The sequence below is a fragment of the Zootoca vivipara genome, chromosome Z, assembly GCF_963506605.1.
Source record: "Zootoca vivipara chromosome Z, rZooViv1.1, whole genome shotgun sequence".
Taxonomy (NCBI): Eukaryota; Metazoa; Chordata; class Lepidosauria; order Squamata; family Lacertidae; genus Zootoca; species Zootoca vivipara.
This window is the reverse complement of record NC_083294.1, coordinates 3,783,122-3,803,612: the sequence shown is the minus strand read 5'-3', so window position 1 is coordinate 3,803,612 and position 20,491 is coordinate 3,783,122. Positions and strand designations below refer to the sequence as shown.

The window sequence follows — 20,491 nt, the reverse complement described above, 5'->3', positions numbered from 1 at the left end:
TTCCCTTCTCATCTTTGAATATTAATTTAGGAGTCAACTTCTCTTTTACATATAATACTACTCCTCATTTTTTAACTTCATCCGATGAGATAAATTCCAGTCCCAATTTTTTATTTTGTAGAATTCTTCGATGTGCCTTTGTGACATGTGTCTCCTGTAGACATATAATATCTAATCTTTGTTTTGCCAGGACATGATACACCTGATTCCTTTTCTGTTTTGAGTTCAATCCATTTGAATTCCACGAAAGGATCTTCAACGACATCTTAAAGTGGTGCTGCTGCGCCCTCCAAGTATGAGTCTGAATCTAACTCAATCGGGACGTCTATTCCTGGGGTCGAGGAAGTAAGTCCCAGTCTTAGGAGCTCTCTCTCGTGTTTCTGTAGAAATTCTTTCTTTTGGTCCACTGATTTAATTTTATATTTCTTCTGTCGGAGTTGAAAATTCAGACCTTCCGGAAATTCCCACTTAAAGTTGATCCCGTTCCTTTTTAGGATGCTTGCCAGGTCCGAGTACTGGAATCTCAGGTCCAGAAAGAATTTTGGCAGATCCTTGAAGAGAATAATCTGGATTTCTTGCACTTTCAAAGTTTTCTCGTAATGTAGATTTAATATTCTATCTCTTTGTTCTTTAGTCTGGAATGTTATCATGCAATCACTAACAATTTTTTTATCTTTCTTTGATCTTGCACCAAATCTGAATGCTTTGATAATTTGTTGTTCCAATTCTTCCTTTGTAAGATTCCACGTTTTTGCAAATTCTTCAATTAACTTCACCTTCAAATCTCCTTCTTCTATAAGGGGAAATCCTCTGATCCTGAGATTCGTCTCTCTCTGCTTCATTTGTAGAAAGGCAAGCGCCACCTGCGCCTGATAGGCCTGTCTCTCCAGGTCAGGGACCCTTCTCTCTTCCAACTCTACCACTCTTTGATCAACAGCCACAACTTGTGATTTAATTTGTGAAATATCTTTAGATATGGCTCCTAGTTCTTCTCTCAATTGCCTCACTTCCTTCGTAGTTTTCTGTTGTTCCTGGATATTGCGCTCCAGTCCGTCCCTCAGGACTGGAAGTGTTGCTAAAGCTTTTAACACCTCTTCCTCGAAGCCACTGGAGAAAGATCATTTTTTCCTTAACTTTCCACCAGAGGGCTCCGGCCCAGCCATATTTATTGTTCAGTAAAGAAGAAAGTAAGTCCAAAGGCTGCCTTTCAGTTTTTTTCTATAGTCCAGATGTCCCTTTATCAAAAAGGGAAAAGTCAAAACATTCAGCCTTTCAGTTGCTGAGCCAGGCTCTCAAGGTCATTTGTTATCAGAATGTTCCCAGCTTCAGTCAGCTAAGAAACACAGTCACAAATAGGCAGTTTAAGTATGAAAATTGAAACAGTTTTTACAAGGGTAATATTATAGCATTAGATTCCTGGCTTTTTCAGGTTAGAAAGTTGCAGATTTTGCCTTGAGCTGGCCTTTATTCCTTTGACAGGAAGGCTGCAGTCAGATCAAAGCCTGTCAAAGGGTGAACAGAAGTTCATAAGCTGATTGTTCTCTGACGTCACAAAGGAATACCTGGCTAGAGCGAGCGGAGTCCCGCTTCCAGGGTTCTGAAGCGATCCGTTGATATTTTAAGATTTAAAACTGCAGGGTTATTTTAGAGACCCTGCTCTCTTTTCTAATAAAGCAAAGAGTCAAAGAAATAAAGGTTACAAAGTCTCTCTTTGAACAGTTCGCTGCGGAGGCTTGTCTTTGCTTTCAGCGCTACCGCAGGGGGGGGGGAACCCGACCTCCGTTTTGAGAGTTCTCCCGGTGGCCAAATTGCTGGAAAATAATGGCAGACTTCGGATTTTACTCACTGTGGCCAAATTCAGATGCTCCAATGTTTATTTTTGAAGAAAGTTGAACGCTGTTTCACCGTCGGACGTCGGAGCTGCTCCGATGAAGGGAAGCTCTATGCCTGCTGTGTCCCTGCCTTCCACCTTCCCCGCTCTCGCGCCCTTATTAGGGCTCTTCGGGGGGGGAAAGGAGGTCAAAAATGGACAGCAGCCAGGTCTCCAAGGCTTCAGGTCGCTCTACCTGAAGTTTCGGGGGGCTGCGCGCTCTGCAGACCCCCCCAGGACCCTTCAAAGGACGGGAGACAATCTCTCCCGCTGCCGCCGGCGCTCGCGTTCAACCCGGAAGCCCCGGCTAGCTTTTATTAGCCAGGATGGGCAAGGTTCAAAGAGACAGGTGGTTGGTTTCACTCGTCCAAGCAGCCTGTCCACATCCTCGGAGGTAACAGATTGAAATTGATCCCATGAAACATGACTAGACAGGGCTCCAGCACTCTCCCGCCCCGGCCCTGCTCCCACGGTGGAGTCTACCTCCCTCCGAATCTGAGCGACTTTATCTGCAAAAAACTTTGCAAAAGCATTGCAGGAGATATTGGGGTCCCTATCAGGCCCCGACGACGAAGGTGGTTCGGATAGATTGCGAACCACCTGGAACAGTCTCCTGCTGCTGTTTTCTGCAGAAACGATAGAAACGGTGAAGAAGGTCCTCTTCGCCGTCGCTATTGCCACTTGGTAGGCTCGAAGTTGAGCTCTAGCCCGTGTTCGGTCGGATTCAGAATGGGTTTTCTGCCACCGGCGCTCTAGCCATCCCAGCGACTGTTTCATTGCCCTCAGCTCCGGGGGAAACCACGGGGCTGTCCGGGCTCCATGCAATTGGAGAGGGCACTTCGGAGCCAGGCAGTCAATAGCCCTGGTTAACTCCGCATTCCAGCGGGCCACCAGGGAATCAGCTGAAAGGCCATCAACATGGGATAAAGCATCCCCTACCACTCTCTGGAAACCATTTGGATCCATTAAGTGGCGGGACCATCCGAATAGGTCCCACCTCCCTGCAGAGGGGAAGGGTCGCGGAGAAGTCCAGTTACACCAGGTCACTATCTGACCATGGCACTTCGTTAGTTTCGCTTTTACTTAGTATCAGATCACCAACATCCATAGAGGTAAACACCAGGTCCAAGGCATGTCCGCGGCTATGAGTTGGGCCAGACTTATTCAGGGACAGCCCCATGGAGGCCATGCTTTCCACGAAGTCCCGAGCAGCTCCTTGTAAGGTCGTGTCGGCATGGATGTTAAAATCCCCTAAGACAACCAAGCTAGGTGTCTCCAGGAGCACATCCGACACGACCTGAAGCAGCTCAGACAGGGAATCCTTGGTGCAGCGAGGAGGTCGGTACACCAAAAGGAATCCTGTACTGCCCCTATTGCCCAACTTCCAGAACATGCACTCAGAAAACCTGGTCTTACCAATAGGACGCCTGGTGCAAACTAATGACTTCCTAAAAACCACTGCAACCCCCCCTCCCCGCCCAGATGGCCTGGGTTGCTGTGCGTAAGAGAAACCTGGTGGACAAGCAGCGTCAAGGACAGGCCCATCTGCTTCATCCAACCAAGTCTCTGTTACACATGCCAGGTCAAGTCCTCCATCCACGATCAAGTCATGGATGGCAGTGGTCTTGTGAATCATTGACCTGGCATTGCACAGCAGCACCTTCAGGTCATGTGGGTATCCTTTGCTGATTCCAGTATCCATCTGGTCAGGACCAGACCCGGAGGCAGGGATAGTCCTCAGACAACGACTAAGCTTGCCTCCTCGGTAATGACATGGTCTGGTCTTAGCATAACTCCTCCTCCTACCCGTGATCACCGAGATCCGCTGTCCCAGTGCATCCCCCCCTGCGGAACCCGCCCCAGACATTTTGTTGGCTGGGACCCACTCCCAGGCAGCCCTGACCCCTCCCCTTAAAACAAAATAAAACCTATATATAAAAAATACAATAAAACAATACAAAACAAAACAAAAAATTACAAACAAAATAAAATTAAACAAACCCAAATTAAACACATTAAAACATATAAGACATTTAAAAACATTTCTTGCCGCTGAAAGTATATACAGCAACAACAGCAGTGTCCCTGCAGGCAGGCAAGCGTTATAGCTGTGTTGGTGGGTGCAGGTCCTGCCCCCTAGGCCAGGTGGAATTGGCAGAAAAGGGAGTGGTCCCCCAGGCACTCACAGGCAGGAGCAGTGAGTGCTGCATCATACTGTTGACTCATGTCAAGTTTGTGGTCTACCAAGACTCCTCAATCCTTTTCACATGTACTGCTCTCAAGCCAGGTGTCACACATCCTCTATTTGTGCCTTTCATTTTTTTTTTTTTTTTTTTTGCCCAAGTGGAGTACTTTACATTTCTCCTTGTTCAAATTCATCTTGTTTGCTTTGGCCCAGTTGTCAATCTGTTATGGTCATTTGGAAGTGTGATCCTGTCTTCTGGGGTATTAGCCACCCCTCCCAATTTGGTGTCATCTGCAAACTTGCTCAGGATGCCCTCAAGCCCATCATCCAAGTCGTTTATAAAGATGTTGAAGAAGACTGGGCCCAAGACAGAACCCTGTGGCACCCCACTAGTCACTACTTTCCAGGATGAAGAGGAGCCATTGATGAGCACCCTTTGGGTTCGGTCAGCCAGCCAGTTCCAAATCCACTGAATGGTAGCATTGTCTAGCCTGCATTTTACCAGCTTCTTTACAAGAATATCATGGGGCACCTTGTCAACGGCCTTGCTGAAATCAAGATAGGCTACATCCGCAGCATTCCCTTCCCTTAGGTACCAGTAAAATTAGCTAAAATGTATAGAATGAGTAGTAAATCATGCTGGAAATGTCAAGATAAAGATGGTGAATTTTACCATATGTGGTGGACATGCGAAAAAGTAAAAAGATTTTGGGAAATGATATATAATGAAATGAAAAAGATGTTTAGGTATACCTTTCCCCCAAAAAACGGAAGCTTTTCTATTGGGACTAATGGGAGAGGAGATAGCAAAAGGAGATCAGAGATTATTTATGTACACAACAACCGCGGCTAGGACTTTACTAGCCCAAATATGGAAACTACAAGAGATACCGACGACGATTGAGGAGTGGCAGACGAAAATGATTTGACTATGCAGAGTTAGCAAAGTTGACCTGCGGGATCCTTAACCAGGGAGAGACAAAGTTCCAAAGGGAATGGAGTAAATTCATTGACTATATAGAGAAGAACTGTAGAAGTTTAAAGACACTTGCAGGATGGAAATAAATCCTACAAACTGATTTAAAACTGCGAGATAAGAGTGAGAAATAAAGCCGAATGACGGGAGGGAGGGACATCACAGCTCGGCAGAGCGAAACGAACGGAGATGGGTGAATATAAGATGAATTGTATAAATAAAAGTTTTGTTTGTTTATTTGGAAAAAGTTAATAGAAAATTATTTTTAAAAAAGAGAGATTTCCTTTGACAATGTACACAATAATATATTTGATTAACCCAAATTATAACCACTACATTCATACATAGCATTTCACATGCTAATAGCTTATTAATCACATTCTTTTTGTAAAAAAAATTTTTAATTGTTATTATTTCCATATAACATTACATTTGTAATTGAGGATTTTGTCCATTCCTATAAATCATCATATATTTCCATTCCATTCCAATTTGTAGATACATATGTATATACATATTTTAATTTTAATTTTGATGGTTTAACAAATTAATGACAATCTTTATTGCGGCCCGTAGACCCATCAATTCGTTACAAATCTGGTTTAACAAATTCTCTAATCCGGGAAGACTCCCGGCTGAATCACCGCTGCGCCTCCGTCTCCTTACCTTGAGGAGGGAAGCGCGCAGCCGCTGGGGAAGCCCGGTGCGACGTCATGGGCGCGTGCACGCACCCACCCATCCAAGAGGGAGACACTTGCCCCCAAGAGGAGAAGGCCTCTGAATAACCCCCCCATATGCCCCCCGTCCGATGTTTCCCCCAGGAGCGCAGAGTTTGGGTCGCTCCAATCCGGAGTGAAACCAGGACAGCATCGGTGCCTTAGCTGTGCTGGGGAGGCCCCGTCGACGTCACACGCGCGTGAACGCACCCACCCATCTAGGAGGGAGGCTCTTGCCCCCCAAGAGGAGACAGCCTCTGAATAACCCCCATCCCATGTTTTCCCCAGGAGCGCAGAGCTTGGGTCGCTCCAATCTGGAGTGGAAACAGGACAGCAACGGAGTCTTAGCGGTGCTGGGGCTAGCGGAAGAGGGGGAAAAGCTTTGCTAGGGAAAGAGGGATTGGGGGGATCAAGGCCGCTGAATATCCCCCCCCCCATATGCCTCCCCCGCCGCATGTTTTTCCCAGGAGCGCAGAGTTTGCGTCGCTCCAATCTGGAGTGAAACCAGGACAGCCACGGTGCCTTAGCTGTGCTTGGGAGACGCGCTCGACGTCACGCGCGCGTGCACCCACCCACGCACCCATCCAGGAGGGAGACTCTTGCCCCCAAGAGGAGAAGGTCTCTAAATGTGCCCCCCCCCACCTATGTTCTCCCCTCCTGAGGAGCGCAGCGTTTGGGTCGCTCCAATCTGGAGTGAAACCAGGACAGCAACGGTGCCCTAGCGCCGCTGGGGAGGCCCTGTCGACGTCACACGCGCGTGCACCTAACCATCCAGGAGGGAGACTCTTGCCCCCCAAGAGGAGAAGGCCTCTAAATACCCCCATGTGCCCCCCGACCTATGTTGTCCCCTCCTGAGAAGCGCAGAGTTTGGGTCGCTCCAATCTGGAGTGGAACCAGGACAGCACCGGTGTCTTAGCTGTGCTGGGGCTGCGGGGGGGGGGAAAGCTTTGCTAGGGAAGGAGGGATTGGGGGGGTCAAGGCCGCTGAATAACCCCCCCATATGCCCCTCGTTCCATGTTCTCCCCTGGAGTGAAACCAGGACAGCAACGGTGCCTTAGCTGCGAGGGGCATAGCTGCCAAGTTATCCCCTTTTTAAAGGGATTTTCCCTTATGCTGAGAAAAGGAAAAACTTGGCAGCTATGGCGCGGGGTCGGGTGTGTGTGTGAAAAGCTTTGCTATGGAAGGAGGGATTGGGGGGTGTCCCGTGGCAACGGGGGCGGGGGCGGGGGTACCAGCCCCTCTAAGGGCCCTTCCTTCGGCGCGCGCGCGCGCTGGGTCCTTCCCAATCCCTTATTCGCAACTTGTAGCCTTTCGTCTCCGCTGCTACTCCTGAGTAGCCCCGTCGGGGCCACAACGAGTCCATGGAAGCCAGTCTGCATCTGGGCTGATGATGAGGACGGGACATTTCGTCTTGGGGCTGCGCGGGGAGGTATTGTGGGGGGGGGGGTAGGAAAGTGGATTAATCCTTTCCAGAAGATGGAAAACACCCCCTAAAACAGCAATTTAACACGGATTTGACTGTCTAATGAGACCATTGATCCATAAAATGAAGGCAATAATCAATGAAGAGCGATACCTCAGGTTAAGCGCTTAACTGGTTCCGGAAGTCCGTACTTAACCTGAAGCGTCCTTAACCTGAAGCACACTTTCCCATTAAAGCAACGGAAAGTGGATTAATCCGTTCCAGACAGGGTGCGCGGAGCACTTAAACTGAAGCGTACTTAACCCGAAGCATAGCTGCCAAGTTTTCCCTTTTCTCACGAGGAAGCCTATTCAGCATAAGGGAATTTCCCTTAAAAAAAGGGATAACTTGGCAGCTATGACCCGAAGTATGAGTGTCATTGGTTCTGGAAGTCCGTACTTAACCCGAAGCGTACTTAAACTGAAGCAAACTTTCCCATTGAAAGTAACGGAAAGTGGATTAATCCGTTCCAGACGGTCTGTGGAGTACTTAACCTGAAGCGTACTGAACCTGAAGTGAACTTTCCCACTGGAAGTCATGGAAAGTGGATTAATCCGTTCCAGACGGATTATATTGAAAGTGCTCAACCTGAAGCGTACTTAACCTGAAGCGAACTTTCCCATCGAAAGTAATGGAAAGTGGATTAATCCGTTCCAGACGGGTCCACGGCGTACTCAACCTGAAGCTTACTTAACCCGAGGTATGACTTTAATTCGTTCTGGACGTCCGTCCTTAACCCGAAGCGTCCTTAACCCGAAACGCACTTTCCCACTGAAAGCCATGGAAAGTGGATTAATCCGTTCCAGTTGAAAGTGCTCGCCCTGAAGCGTACTTCACCCGAGGTAGAACGGAGCCCTACCTCTCCACTCGCCAGCACCCTCCTCCTTCTTACTCCCGCCCGCCCCCTATCCCACCTCCACCCCCAACGCCCCCCCTCACCCTCCAGAGACGCAGCGAAGCACAGCTATAAAGGCGGCTGGCCTCCCGGAGCGACGCCGATTCCGGCTCAGAGCTCTCCTACTCCTTACTCCAGAGGAGGAGAGATGGATTATTCCTACGACGACGATCTGGACGAGTTGTGCCCGGTCTGCGGCGACAAGGTGTCCGGGTACCATTACGGATTGCTCACCTGCGAGAGTTGCAAGGTAAGGGACAAAATAAAGAGGATTCTTCTTTGGCCGTCCCTCGGAGCATAATAATAATAATAATAATAATAATAATAATAATAATAATAATAATAATAATAATAATAAATAAATAAATAAATAAATAATAATTTATTTATACCCCGCCCATCTGGCCACTCTGAGCGGCTTCCAACAGAAATATTAAAAGACACTCATTTCTTCAAGATTAAAAGCTTCCCTAAACAGGGATTAGTTACAGCTAGGTAGCCGTGTTGGTCTGACACAGTCAAAATAAAAGAAAAAATCCTTCCAGTAGCACCTTAGAGACAAACTAAGTTTGTCATAGGTAAACAGGGATTGTCTTCCATCAACAGGGTTCTAACAATGGATCCCTAAGTGACCGGGGAGGCCAATTCTGGACCCCCACGTCCTTCCACAGTGGGGACACTGGTTTCCAGGCAGGAGTTGATCCCAGTGTGGGTTTGCCAAGCACGTTTCTCCCTTGCGTCCTGAGTTCGAGTTTCCACCTTAGAGCCCAACTAAGTTTGTCATTGATATGAGCTTTCGTGTGCATGCCCACTCTTTCAAATACGCATCGAGGGACGGCGATCCGTGCCTTGAAAGGGGCTAATAATAATATTATTATTATTTATACTCCGCCCTTCCCAGTCAAGACCGGGCTCACAACAAAAATATCAACGCAGGTATAAAAGAAACAATTCAATTCAATTCAACTAAGAGAACTGAATCATAGAATGTAGTTGGAAGGGACCCCCAAGGGTCTTCTAGTCCAACCCCCTGCAATACAGGAATCTCAACTAAGGCATCCATAACAGATGGCCAGCCAACCTCTAATAGTAATTTGGTCATCTAGAGAATTATCTTCTGTGTAGGGTTTCTGTAGAATCTACAGAAACCCTACACTTCTGTTGGAAGCTGCTCAGAGTGGCTGGGGAAGCCCAGCCAGATGGGCGGGGTATAAATCATAAATTATTATTATTATTATTATTATTATTAAGATGTAAAAGAAGAGAAATACTATCGAAAAGTATCTTGTACCACAACCCAAGAATAATGGAAAGAAGGGGGAAGGAGCTGATAGAAGATGGAGATTAAAGGAATTATTCTTAGAGGACGGAAATATAGTCCAAAAAGCGGGATAAGTGCTTTATTTTATTTTGAACTTTTATTTTGATTATTTTGAAAAGAATTGAAAGCAGGGTACACCGATAAATAGAGTATGGGACGCCGGGAAGGCTGTAATAAGGGGATTTTTTTAGAAGCCAAAGTAGTTGGAAGAAGAAATAATAATAATAATAATAATAATAATAATAATAATAATAATAATAATATTTACAGGTGAAACTCGGATATATCTTAGTAATCATATTTTTAATTATATATATATATATATATATATATATATATATATATATATATATAGTTATTATTTCCATAGAACATTACATTTGGAATTGAGGATTTTGTCCATTCATATAAATCACCATATATTTCAATTCCATTCCGTTTGTAGATACATATGGATATGCATATTTTAATTATAATATTATTATATTTATGGTCAAAGAGAAAAACAGCTACCAGATTTTTAGAAGACATCTGAAGGCAGCCCTATTTAGGGAGGCTTTTAATCTTTAATCGATTATTTTATTCTTCTGTTGGAAGCCGCCCAGAGTGGCTGGGGAAACCCAACCAGATGGGCGGGGTATAAATAATAAATAATAATAATAATAATTATTATTATTATTTAACAAATTCTCTAATCACATTCTCTTTTGGCATGGCAATATGCAGGTGAAACACGGAAAATTAGAATATCGTCGAAAAGTGCCTTGATTTCAGCAATGCAACTTATTATTTTTTCTTTTTCTTTTGACAAATGCTTTCTTTTGGAAATTCCACAGTAATGAAACAGATAGTTACAATCATACAAAAATAAACATCCCTATTACATTTCATTAATGACATTCCACTTACAATTGACAAATGATTACAATAATTGGCAAATAATTACAATTACAACAAATCAAGGCTTGGCATATCTTGCTTTGCATGTCACGCATCCATCTCATATATTGGTTTCACCTTTTAGAATCCTAGAATCCTAGAGTTGGAAGAGACCCCAAGGGCCATCCAGTCCAACCCCCTGCCAAGCAGGAAACACCATCAAGGCATTATTGACATATGGCCATCAACCCTCCACTTTTAAGTTGCGTTACTGAAATAAATGCACTTTTCAACGATATTCTAATTTTCCTGTATAGCCCGCCCATCTGGCTGGTTCTCCCCAGCCACTCTGGGCGGCTTCCACAGAATATTAAAATACCATAATCTATTAAACATTACATGTTGTTGTTTAGTCGTGTCCGACTCCTCCATAGCTGTCAATTTCTCCCTTTTTTAAAGGGAAATTCCCTTATGCTAAATAGGCTTCCTCTAGAGAAAAGGGAAAACTAGATAGCTATGTGGCCGACATGACTAAACAACAACATGTAATGTTTAATAGATGATTGTATTACATACAATAATGTATTAAACATCAAGATGGCCGAAGAATGGATGCTTTTGGATTCTGGTGCTGGAGGAGATTCTTGAGAGTCCGATGGACTGCGAGAAGATCCAACCTCTCAATTCTGAAGGAAATCAGCTCTGAGTGCTCACTGGAAGGACAGATCCAGAAGCTGGGGCTCCAAGACTTTGGCCACCTCATGAGAAGAGAAGACTCCATGGAAAAGACCCTGATGTTGGAAAGGTGGAGGGCACAAGGAGAAGGGGACGACAGAGGACGAGATGGTGGGACAGACAGAGGACGAGATGGTGGGACAGTGTTCTCGAAGCCACCAACATGCTCCAAGACTTTGGCCACCTCATGAGAAGAGAAGACTCCCTGGAAAATACCCTGATGTTGGGAAAGATGGAGGGTGCAAGGAGAAGGAGAGACAGAGGACAAGATGGCTGGACAGTGTTCTCTAAGCCACCATCATGAGTCTGACCAAACTGCAGAAGGCAGTGGAAGACAAGAGTGCCTAGCGTGCCCTGGTCCAGGGGGTCAAGAAGAGTCGGACACAAATAATAATAATAATAATAATAATAATAATAATAATAATAATAATTTATTTATACCCTGCCCATCCGGCTGGGTTTCCCCAGCTGCTCTGGGCAGCTTCCAACAGAAAATAGAATAAAATCATATATTTAACATTAAAAGCCTCTCTATAGCCTCTCATTTATATGAATGGACAAAATCCTCAATTACAAATGTCATGTTCTATGGAAATAATATATATATATATATATATATATATATATATATATATATATATATATATATATATATATATATATATATATATAATGTAATTAATATTTCTGAGTTCCACCTGTAACTAATATATTATTATTATTATTATTATTATTATTATTATTATTATTATTATTATTATTATTATTATTAGCCCCTTTCGATTAAACATTAAAAGCATCCCTAAACAGGGCTGGCTTTAGATGTCTTCTAAACGACTCAACAACAATTAAACCTTAAATGCTTCCCTAAACTTAGTGGCCTTCTTCCTAGGAAGGGGAGAGGGAAGAGAGGTCTGAGATCAGAGTTGGACACCCCCCCAGAAAATGTTTCAGGGCAGCAGCGTTGGTTTGTGGGGGTCGAAAAATAAATAAATGCAGGCTCCCCCCTCTCCAAAAAACTGCATAGCGCTGACTGAATAAAGACCCCCCCCCAAAAAAATGGGATTATCATAATAAATGCCGCATTAGAAATTGGGCGTCTGAACTGCAGCGCCCTAAAAAACCCCAGCGCAAAAGCGTCGGTGTAATAACAATAACAATAACAATAACAATAACAATAACAATAATAATAATAATAATTGATGGTGGTTCGTTTTATAATACATGACGCTGGACGTGCGTATTTAAAAGAGGGTCCTCTTTTAAGGGACGGGGCTTGCAGATCTTGGCAGGGCGAGAACGGGATTGGAAAGGAAATAATTCGGATGCAAAGAAAATCTGAATTAGGATGCGGCAAGGCGAAAGGGCCAGAACGGGATTGGAAAGGATGCAAAGAAAATCTGAATTAGGAGGGAGTTTGCAAATCTTTGCAGGGCGCAAGGGCGAGAACGGGATTGGAAAGGGAATAATTCGGATACAAAACAAATCTGAATTAGGAGGGGGCTTGCAAATCTTTGCAGGGCGGAAAGGCGAGAACGGGATTGGAAAGGATGCAAAGAAAATCTGAATTAGGGTGGGGCTTGCAAATCTTGACAGGGCGAAAGTGCGAGAACGGGATTGGAAAGGGAATAATTCGGATGCAAAACAAATCTGAATTGGGAAGGGGTTTGCAAATCTCGGCAGGGCGAGAAGGGGATTGGAGAGGGAATAATTCGGATGCAAAACAAAATCTGAATTAGGAGGGGGCTTGCAAATCTTTGCAGGGCGGAAAGGCGAGAACGGGATTGGAAAGGATGCAAAGAAAATCTGAATTAGGAGGGGGTTTGCAAATCTTGCCAGGCAAGAATGGGATTGGAAAGGGAATAATTCGGATGCAAAAGAAATCTGAATTAGGAGGGAGCTTGCAAATCTTGGCAGGGCGAAAGGGCGAGAACGGGATTGGAAAGGAATAATTCGGATGCAAACCAAACCTGGATGTTTGTCGCTATCACTGCTTGAAAAGAAAATAGGATGCAAAGAAAATTTGAATTATTTGAATTATTCTGGCCGCCGCTGCTTCATTGTGATGTAAAATAGCGATCGCTGCTTCAGTATTATTATTAAAATTAATCCTTAATTTTTTAAAAACGAGATGGATGGATAGAATTTGTGGTGGTATGTTTGTATATTTGTCTGTAGTTGTGTGTCGGTGTTTGTACTTACGGAAATTTGCAATAAATATAAATGGGGGGGGGGAACCAATCATTACAATCAAGCCACGCTACTTATATTAGCAACATAATTATATGTATAAAGGTAAATAGCTCCCAAATTATTGTTAAACACCTTTTTCCCCTTAAGCGCCAAGCCCTCCGCATGGAACTGAGCCCGGTTTTGGCTGGGGAGGGCGGGGTATAAATTTATTATTATTATTATTATTATTATTATTATTATTATTATTATTATTATTATTATTATTATTTTGGTAACCCAGCGCTTCAGAACAGTCTTTCATTAATTCCAGCTCCTTTCCCCATATTCTGTTGAAAATCCAGTACATATTTCGACGTTCCCTCATCTTCATTTTCTCCGGCACGCCTCTGAGGAACCCACAATCTGGCCTCAGTTCCTTTGGTTTCCCCCCTTCTCTTCCCTGTTTAGGAAAGCTTTTAATGTTTAAGAAATTAGTGTATTCTGATTAAATTAGATATAAATTATCTATGATTAAATTAGATGTACATTATCTATTATTAAATTAGATATATATTATCTATGATTCAATTAGATACAAATAATCTATGATTAAATTAGATACAAATCATTAATTTAATAATACTTAATTTAACCTATTATTAAATTATTAAATTAGATATAAATTAAATTAGAGGCCGCAGGGGGACTGCGAATGTTTTTCGCTTCTCCTGGCTGGAACCCCGGTTTTTACGCATGGCGAGTTTTAAGGGGTCCTGATTCCCGATTTTTACGCATGGCGAGTCTTAAGGGGTCCTGATCCGGCGCCCCAAAATCGCCACTCCCGTTCAGGTGCGGTAGGTTCCCGAGGTCTGTTCTGGGGCGCATAGTTGTCCACTTTTCCCTTTTTCTCGCGAGGAATCCTATTCGGAATAAGGGGATTTCCCTGAGAAAAAGGGAAAAGTTGACAGCTGGGGGGGGGGGGTCCAATCCTTCCCCTGCGCGGCCTTTCCGTCCCTAAAACCCTTTCCGAAAAATGCGCGCGGTGGGAATTATTTGGAAATCTGATCGGAGAAGGAATTAAACTCTTCTGGAATAAAATGAAACCGACTGATTTGAGGGCGATTCGGATCAGGAAATGCGTCCGCGGAAACGCATCGCGCTCTGGCGTTCTCAAAAGGAGATTCCAAAAAGGAGACCCGTCTTTTGGAGACCCGCAAGTCTTAGCACTTCATATTATTAAAAGCCTTAATTTGATGGCAAATCCGGTGTCTCCATCTAATTTTGAAGACTGTTTAAAAAACGATTTCGAAGAACCGGATTAGCTATCCTATTAATTAGCAGTTCATATTTTTAAGAGCCTTAATTTGATAGCAAATGGGGTTTCTCCATCTAATTTGAAAGACTACTGTATTTAAAAAATGATCTTGAAGAACCGGACTTGCTCTCCAATGAATTAGCAGTTCATATTATTAAGAGCCTTAATTTGATAGCAAATGGGGTTTCTCCATCTACTTTGAAAGACTATTTAAAACATGATCTTGAGAAACCGGATTTGCTATCCAATGAAGGGAAGCCCCGACGACAAGAGAGTAGAGGATGAATTAAGTCACATGATGGAACAGTTAAAGAATGATGTAGTGAAATGTTGAATGGGAAAGAAGATCAGAATGATGTATAAAGGAAATGATAGGGAAAAGATTTTAATAGAGAAATAATATGTTTAGGGAATTGATATTTGAATGTATTTTAATCTCTGTTGGAAGAATGCCTGGCTTGTGTAACAAGGGTGCTATGGGCGGGGTACAAATAATACCTATTATTATTATTATTATTATTATTGTAACAATGCCTGGCTTGTGTAACAAGGGTGCTATGGGCGGGGTACAAATAATATTTGTTGTTGTTGTTGTTGTTGTTGTTGTTGTTGTTGTTGTTGTTGTTGTTGTAACAGTGCCTGACTTGTGTAACAAGGGTGCTACAAAGTTCAGGGATTTAAGGATTTAATCTTGTACATCTACCAAAGATTATGTATGGATTTAAGTTAACAAATGTTTAATAATGTTTAATAATGTTTAATAGATTATTGGATTTTAATATTCAGTTGGAAGGCGCCCAGAGTGGCTGGCTGGGGAAACTAAACCGGATGGGCGGGGTACAAATATATTATAAATTAATAATAACAACAACAATAATAATAATATATTTATAATATATTATAGTGCCTGGCGTGCTATGGTCCATGGAGTCACGAAGAGTCGGACATGACTAAACGACTAAAAAACAACAACATTATTATTATTATTACAGATTATGTGATTGGAAGGCAGACACATGTGGAGGGGGGTGGAGGGGGATGACGATCAACTGAAAATGGATTCTACCGTAGTTTTGTATTTAATTTTGATTGCATGAAGATTAGTTCAAGTAAGGAAATGATGTATGTAAGATAATTATGTATGTCTAATGATTTTAATATTTTTCTTTTCTCTAAAAAAAATAAATAAAAGTAAAAAAATGAAACTCAGAAAAAGAGAATATCGTCAAAAAGTGCATTTATTTCAGTAATGCAACTTTTTATTTTTTTAATTTTAATTTTAATGTAATTTTTCCCTTTTAATTTTGACAAATGATTTCTTTTGGAAATTCCACAGTAATAAAACAAATAGTTGCAATCCTACAAAAATCCACATGGCTACGACATTCCATTAATGACATCCCATTTATAATTGACGCCACCGACAAATAATTACAATGACAACAAATCAAGGCTGGACATATCTCGCTTTGCATGTCACGCATCTATCTCATAGATTGGTTTCACCTTTTAAGTCGCATTACTGAAATAAAGGCACTTTTTGACGATATTCTAATTTTCTGAGTTTCATCTGTGTGTAAGATAATGTATATGTAAGATAATGTATGTATGTATAATAATTTTAATCTTTTTCTTTTCTCTAATTAAAAGAAAAGAAAAGAAAAGAAAGAGCCTACGGAAAACAACCTAGGGGAGAGTTGGGTGTGTGGATGGGATGGCAATGATTTTCCAAGAAAGCGCCTTGCATATTTTTACGCGCGGGGAAATCTATGGCTGCACTCCCGAGGAGGACCCTGCGCGCCTCTTTTTCTGGAGCCCCGGTGGGGAATCTGGGGACGTTTTCCTGTGAGCTTGGGTGTGGCAGTCGGTCAGGGTGTGTGGATGGGATGGCAATGATTTTCCAAGAAAGCGCCCTGTAGATTTTTACGAGCGGGGAGATCTATGGCTGCGCGCCCGAGGAGGACCCTGCGCGCCTTTTTTTCTGGAGCCCCGGTTGGGGATCTGGGGACGTTATCCGGTGAGCTTGGGTGTGGAAGTCGGTCAGGGTGTGTGGATGATGGGATGGCAATGATTTTCCAAGAAAGCGCCTTGCATATTTTTACGCGCGGGGAAATCTATGATTCGCCGACTCTGCACGCCCGAGGAGGAGCCTGCGCGCCTCTTTTTCTGGAGCCAAAAGACAAAAAGAAAAATGTAACAAAAAGCAAAAATAAAAAACGAATCCATACATAATCATAAGCACATTTGAACATTGATAACATTGAAATTAACTTTACATAGTCGTATATTGCTCAAATACAATTCATTATCTCTATGGACTTCCTCCTATCCTCCCTTCTATTAATAACTAATTCAACACTTTCTAATTCTTATTCACCTTCTTTTTCTAAATTTACTCATTATAAATCTTATTCTTGATCCTTTTTCCTGACATTTTACCAACACATAAAAATATAGTTACATAAAAATATAGTTTGGATCTTGAAAACTCATTACCTATTTTTCATTTATCTTAAATCATCCTCCATTAATCAATTTTGCTTCTACAACCACTTTATACTTCCACTTCCTTTATTAAATATTTTTAATCTTATAATTCTTCTCTAAATAAATTTTAAATTTCTTCTACTCTTCTTCCACTGATGCTTCTCCCCGGTCCCGGATTCTCCCAGTCAGTTCAGACAGTTCCATAAATTCCATCAGCTTCATCTGCCAATCGTCCACTGTAGGCATCTCTTCAGATCTCCAATTCTTTGCTAATACAATTCTAGCTGCTGTTGTGGCATACAGAAAAAAAGTAACATCTTTCTTTGGCAGTTCTTTTCTTGTAATCCCAAGTAAAAAAGCCTCTGGGTTCTTAACAAACGTGTTTTTAAACACTTTCTTCAACTCATTATAAATCTTACCTCAGAAGCTCTTTACTTGGGGGCAAGTCCACCACATATGGTAAAAGGTTCCTTCCACTTCTTTGCATGCTCCATGTCCGCTCCTCTGGAGCAGCAGAAAACAACCTTTCTCCCTCCTCTATATGACATCCTTTGCTTTATTTGAACATGGCTATCATATCACCCCATCACCTTCTCTTCTCCAGGCGAAACATGCCCAGCTCCCTAAGCCATTCCTCATAAGGCATCATTTCCAGGCCTTTGACCATTTTGGTTGTCCTCCTCTGGACACGTTCCAGCTTGTCAGTATTCTTTTTGAACTGTGGTGCCCAGAACTGGACACAGTACTCCAGGTTAGGTGTGACCAGAGCAGAAGACAGTGATACTATTACTTCCCTTCATCTAGATGCTATACTCCTATTGATGCAGCCCAGAATTGCATTGGCTTTTTGAGCTGCTGCATCACACTGTTGACTCATGTCAAGTTGGTGGTCTGCCAAGACTCCCAGATCCTTTTCACATGTACTGCTCTCAAGCCAGGTGTCACCCATCATTTCAATTTTTTTTTGCACTTTCCATTTCTCCCTGTTCAAATCCATCTTGTTTGCTTTGGCCCAGTTGTCTAAGTGTTTCTCAACCAGTGTGCCTCCAGATGTTTTGGGACTACAACTCCCATCATTCCTGACCACTGGTCTTGCTAGCTAGGGATGATGGGAGTTGTAGTCCCAAAACATCTGGAGGCACACTGGTTGAGAAACAATCTGTTCAGGTCATTTGGAAGTGTGATCCTGTCCTCTGGGGCAGCATTTCTCAACCAGTGTTCTGCGGCACACTACTGTGCCGCGAGACGCTGGCTGGTGTGCCGCAACCAGAAGGGCGATTTGCATTGTCACGTCGCTGAGCCGCCGGAAAGGAAGCCGGCCGGGTCACGACACGAGGCGAGCGCCCGCGTCGTGACCCGGCTGGCTTCCTTTCCGGTGGGTCAGTGATGTATATTGGCGGCCGCCAGGCACGTGACAATGCAAATCGCCCTTCACGTCGCGGCAAAATTTAGAGTCGGCATCCAGCCGGAGGCCAGAGAGGGCGCCGCCACCTGGGGAGGAGGAGGCAGGCGGGGAAGGCTGCACAGGGCTTCCCTTCGCCGGGCCAGAGCGGCGGCGGCTGCCTGGGGCGGCTGGGAGGGAGGCAGCGGCAGCTGCGCGCTCGTGTCTGCCCGCCTGGGGTCTGTGCGTGCCGTCTAACGTGTCCCCGCTCGCTCCGCAGGCTCTGCGCCTGGTGGGTCCGCCTGGCTACTGCGCAGCAGTTCTTTAGTGGCATGCTTTACGTCTCCCCTTCAAACTAAACTAAATATAGGGCGGCACAGAGTTGGTGTGCCGCGGGATTTTTTTTCATAGAACAAGTGTGCCGTGGCCCAAAAAAGGTTGAGAAACACTGCTCTGGGGTATTAGCCACTCCTCCCAATTTGGTGTCCTCTGCAAACTTGATCAGGATGCCCTCAAGCCCACCCCCAAACTGACTTGAGCACTGGTCCTGTTAGCTAGGGATGGTGGGAGTTGTAGGGCAAAACATCCCTCCGGCTGCTTGGGGACTACAATTCCCATCATCCCTGACCACTGGTCCTGTTAGACAGGGATCATGGGAGCTGTCGTCCCAAAGCAGCTGGAGTTTGGGGGTGCCTTGAGATGTAGTCTTAAAAAAAATCTCTCACCTTGTCTCACTCTCTGGCTGGGGAAAGTGAATTCCTTCCCTTAGTGTGAGTGCCTGGAGGTGGTTGGAGGATGGATGGCGGCTAATGGATTGAGGCTGAATCCTGACAAGACAGAAGGACTGTTTCTGGGGGACAGGAGGCGGGCAAATGTGGGGGACTCCCTGGTCCTCAATGGGGTAACTGTGCCCCTGAAGGACCAGGTGCGCAGCTTGGGAGTCATTCTGTGGGCAGGTCCATTCTGTGTCCAGGGCAGCTGCGTCTGGGACGGAGGATGAGACCCTACTTGCCCACACTGTCTTGCCAGCGTGGTGCATGCTCTAGTTACCTCCCGCTTGGACTACTGCAATGCGCTCTACGTGGGGCTACCTTTGAAGGTGACCCGGAAACTACAATTAATCCAGAATGCGGCAGCTAGACTGGTGACTGGGAGCGGCCACTGAGACCACATAACACCAGTCTTGAAAGATCTCAATTGGCTCCCAGTTCATTGTCGAGCACAGTTCAAAGTGTTGGTACTGATCTTGAAAGCCCTAAACGGCCTCGGTCCTGTATACCTGAAGGAGCGTCTCCACCCCCACTGTTCAGCCGTTCAGTTAGAATTAGAATTATTCAATGTAGTGCTCCCTCTTCATCAAAGTCCCAGGGCGGCTCACAACCAATCTGAAATTCAGAATTAACAATTGTGTGGCAAGTCGGCACTGCTTCCCTCCCCCCTCGCCTATGGTTCTTGAATCCTGGCTGAAGGTTGATTACAGAAGGCAGAATATGAAAGGGCGTAAATTATCAAACACACAAACATCTCTCCTCCCCGAATCACCTTGAAAAGGACACAAAATGTTAATTGGCTGAATGCCTGGTTGAAGGAAAACATTTTCACTTCAACATCTTTATAGACGACTTGTTCAATTTCTTCCACATCTTTATCAACGACTTGGATGATGGGCTTGAGGGCATCCTGATCAAGTTTGCAGAGGACACCAAATGGGGAGGGGTGGCTAATACCCCAGAGGACAGGATCACGCTTCCAAAAGACCTTAACAGATTAGACAACTGGACCAAAGCAAACAAGATGAATTTGAACAGGGGGAAATGTAAAGTACCAAACGTGGGCAAAAAAAGAAAGGAAGAAAGAAAGAAAGTATGGGTGAGACCTGGCTTGAGAGCAGTAGATGTGAAAAGGATCTAGGAGTCTTGGTAGACCACCAACTTGACATGAGTCAACAGTGTGATGCAGCAGCTCAAAAGGCCAATGCAATTCTGGGCTGCATCAATAGGAGTATAGCATCTAGATCAAGGGAAGTAATAGTACCACTGTCTTCTGCTCTGGTCAGACCTCATCTGGAGTACTGTGTCCAGTTCTGGGCACCACAGT

General features: G+C 44.1%; 1 protein-coding gene across 1 annotated transcript in view; it reads left to right on the top strand.

The window, feature by feature from the left end:
• Nucleotides 1–8,252: 8,252 nt before the first annotated feature.
• The window catches only part of NR5A1 (nuclear receptor subfamily 5 group A member 1), a 43,907-nt gene continuing 31,668 nt past the window's right edge, over nt 8,253–20,491 (top strand). The window contains exon 1 of the mRNA XM_060270249.1: nt 8,253–8,354. Coding sequence (XP_060126232.1) covers nt 8,253–8,354 — 102 coding nt within the window. The remainder of the gene's footprint in view (nt 8,355–20,491) is intronic.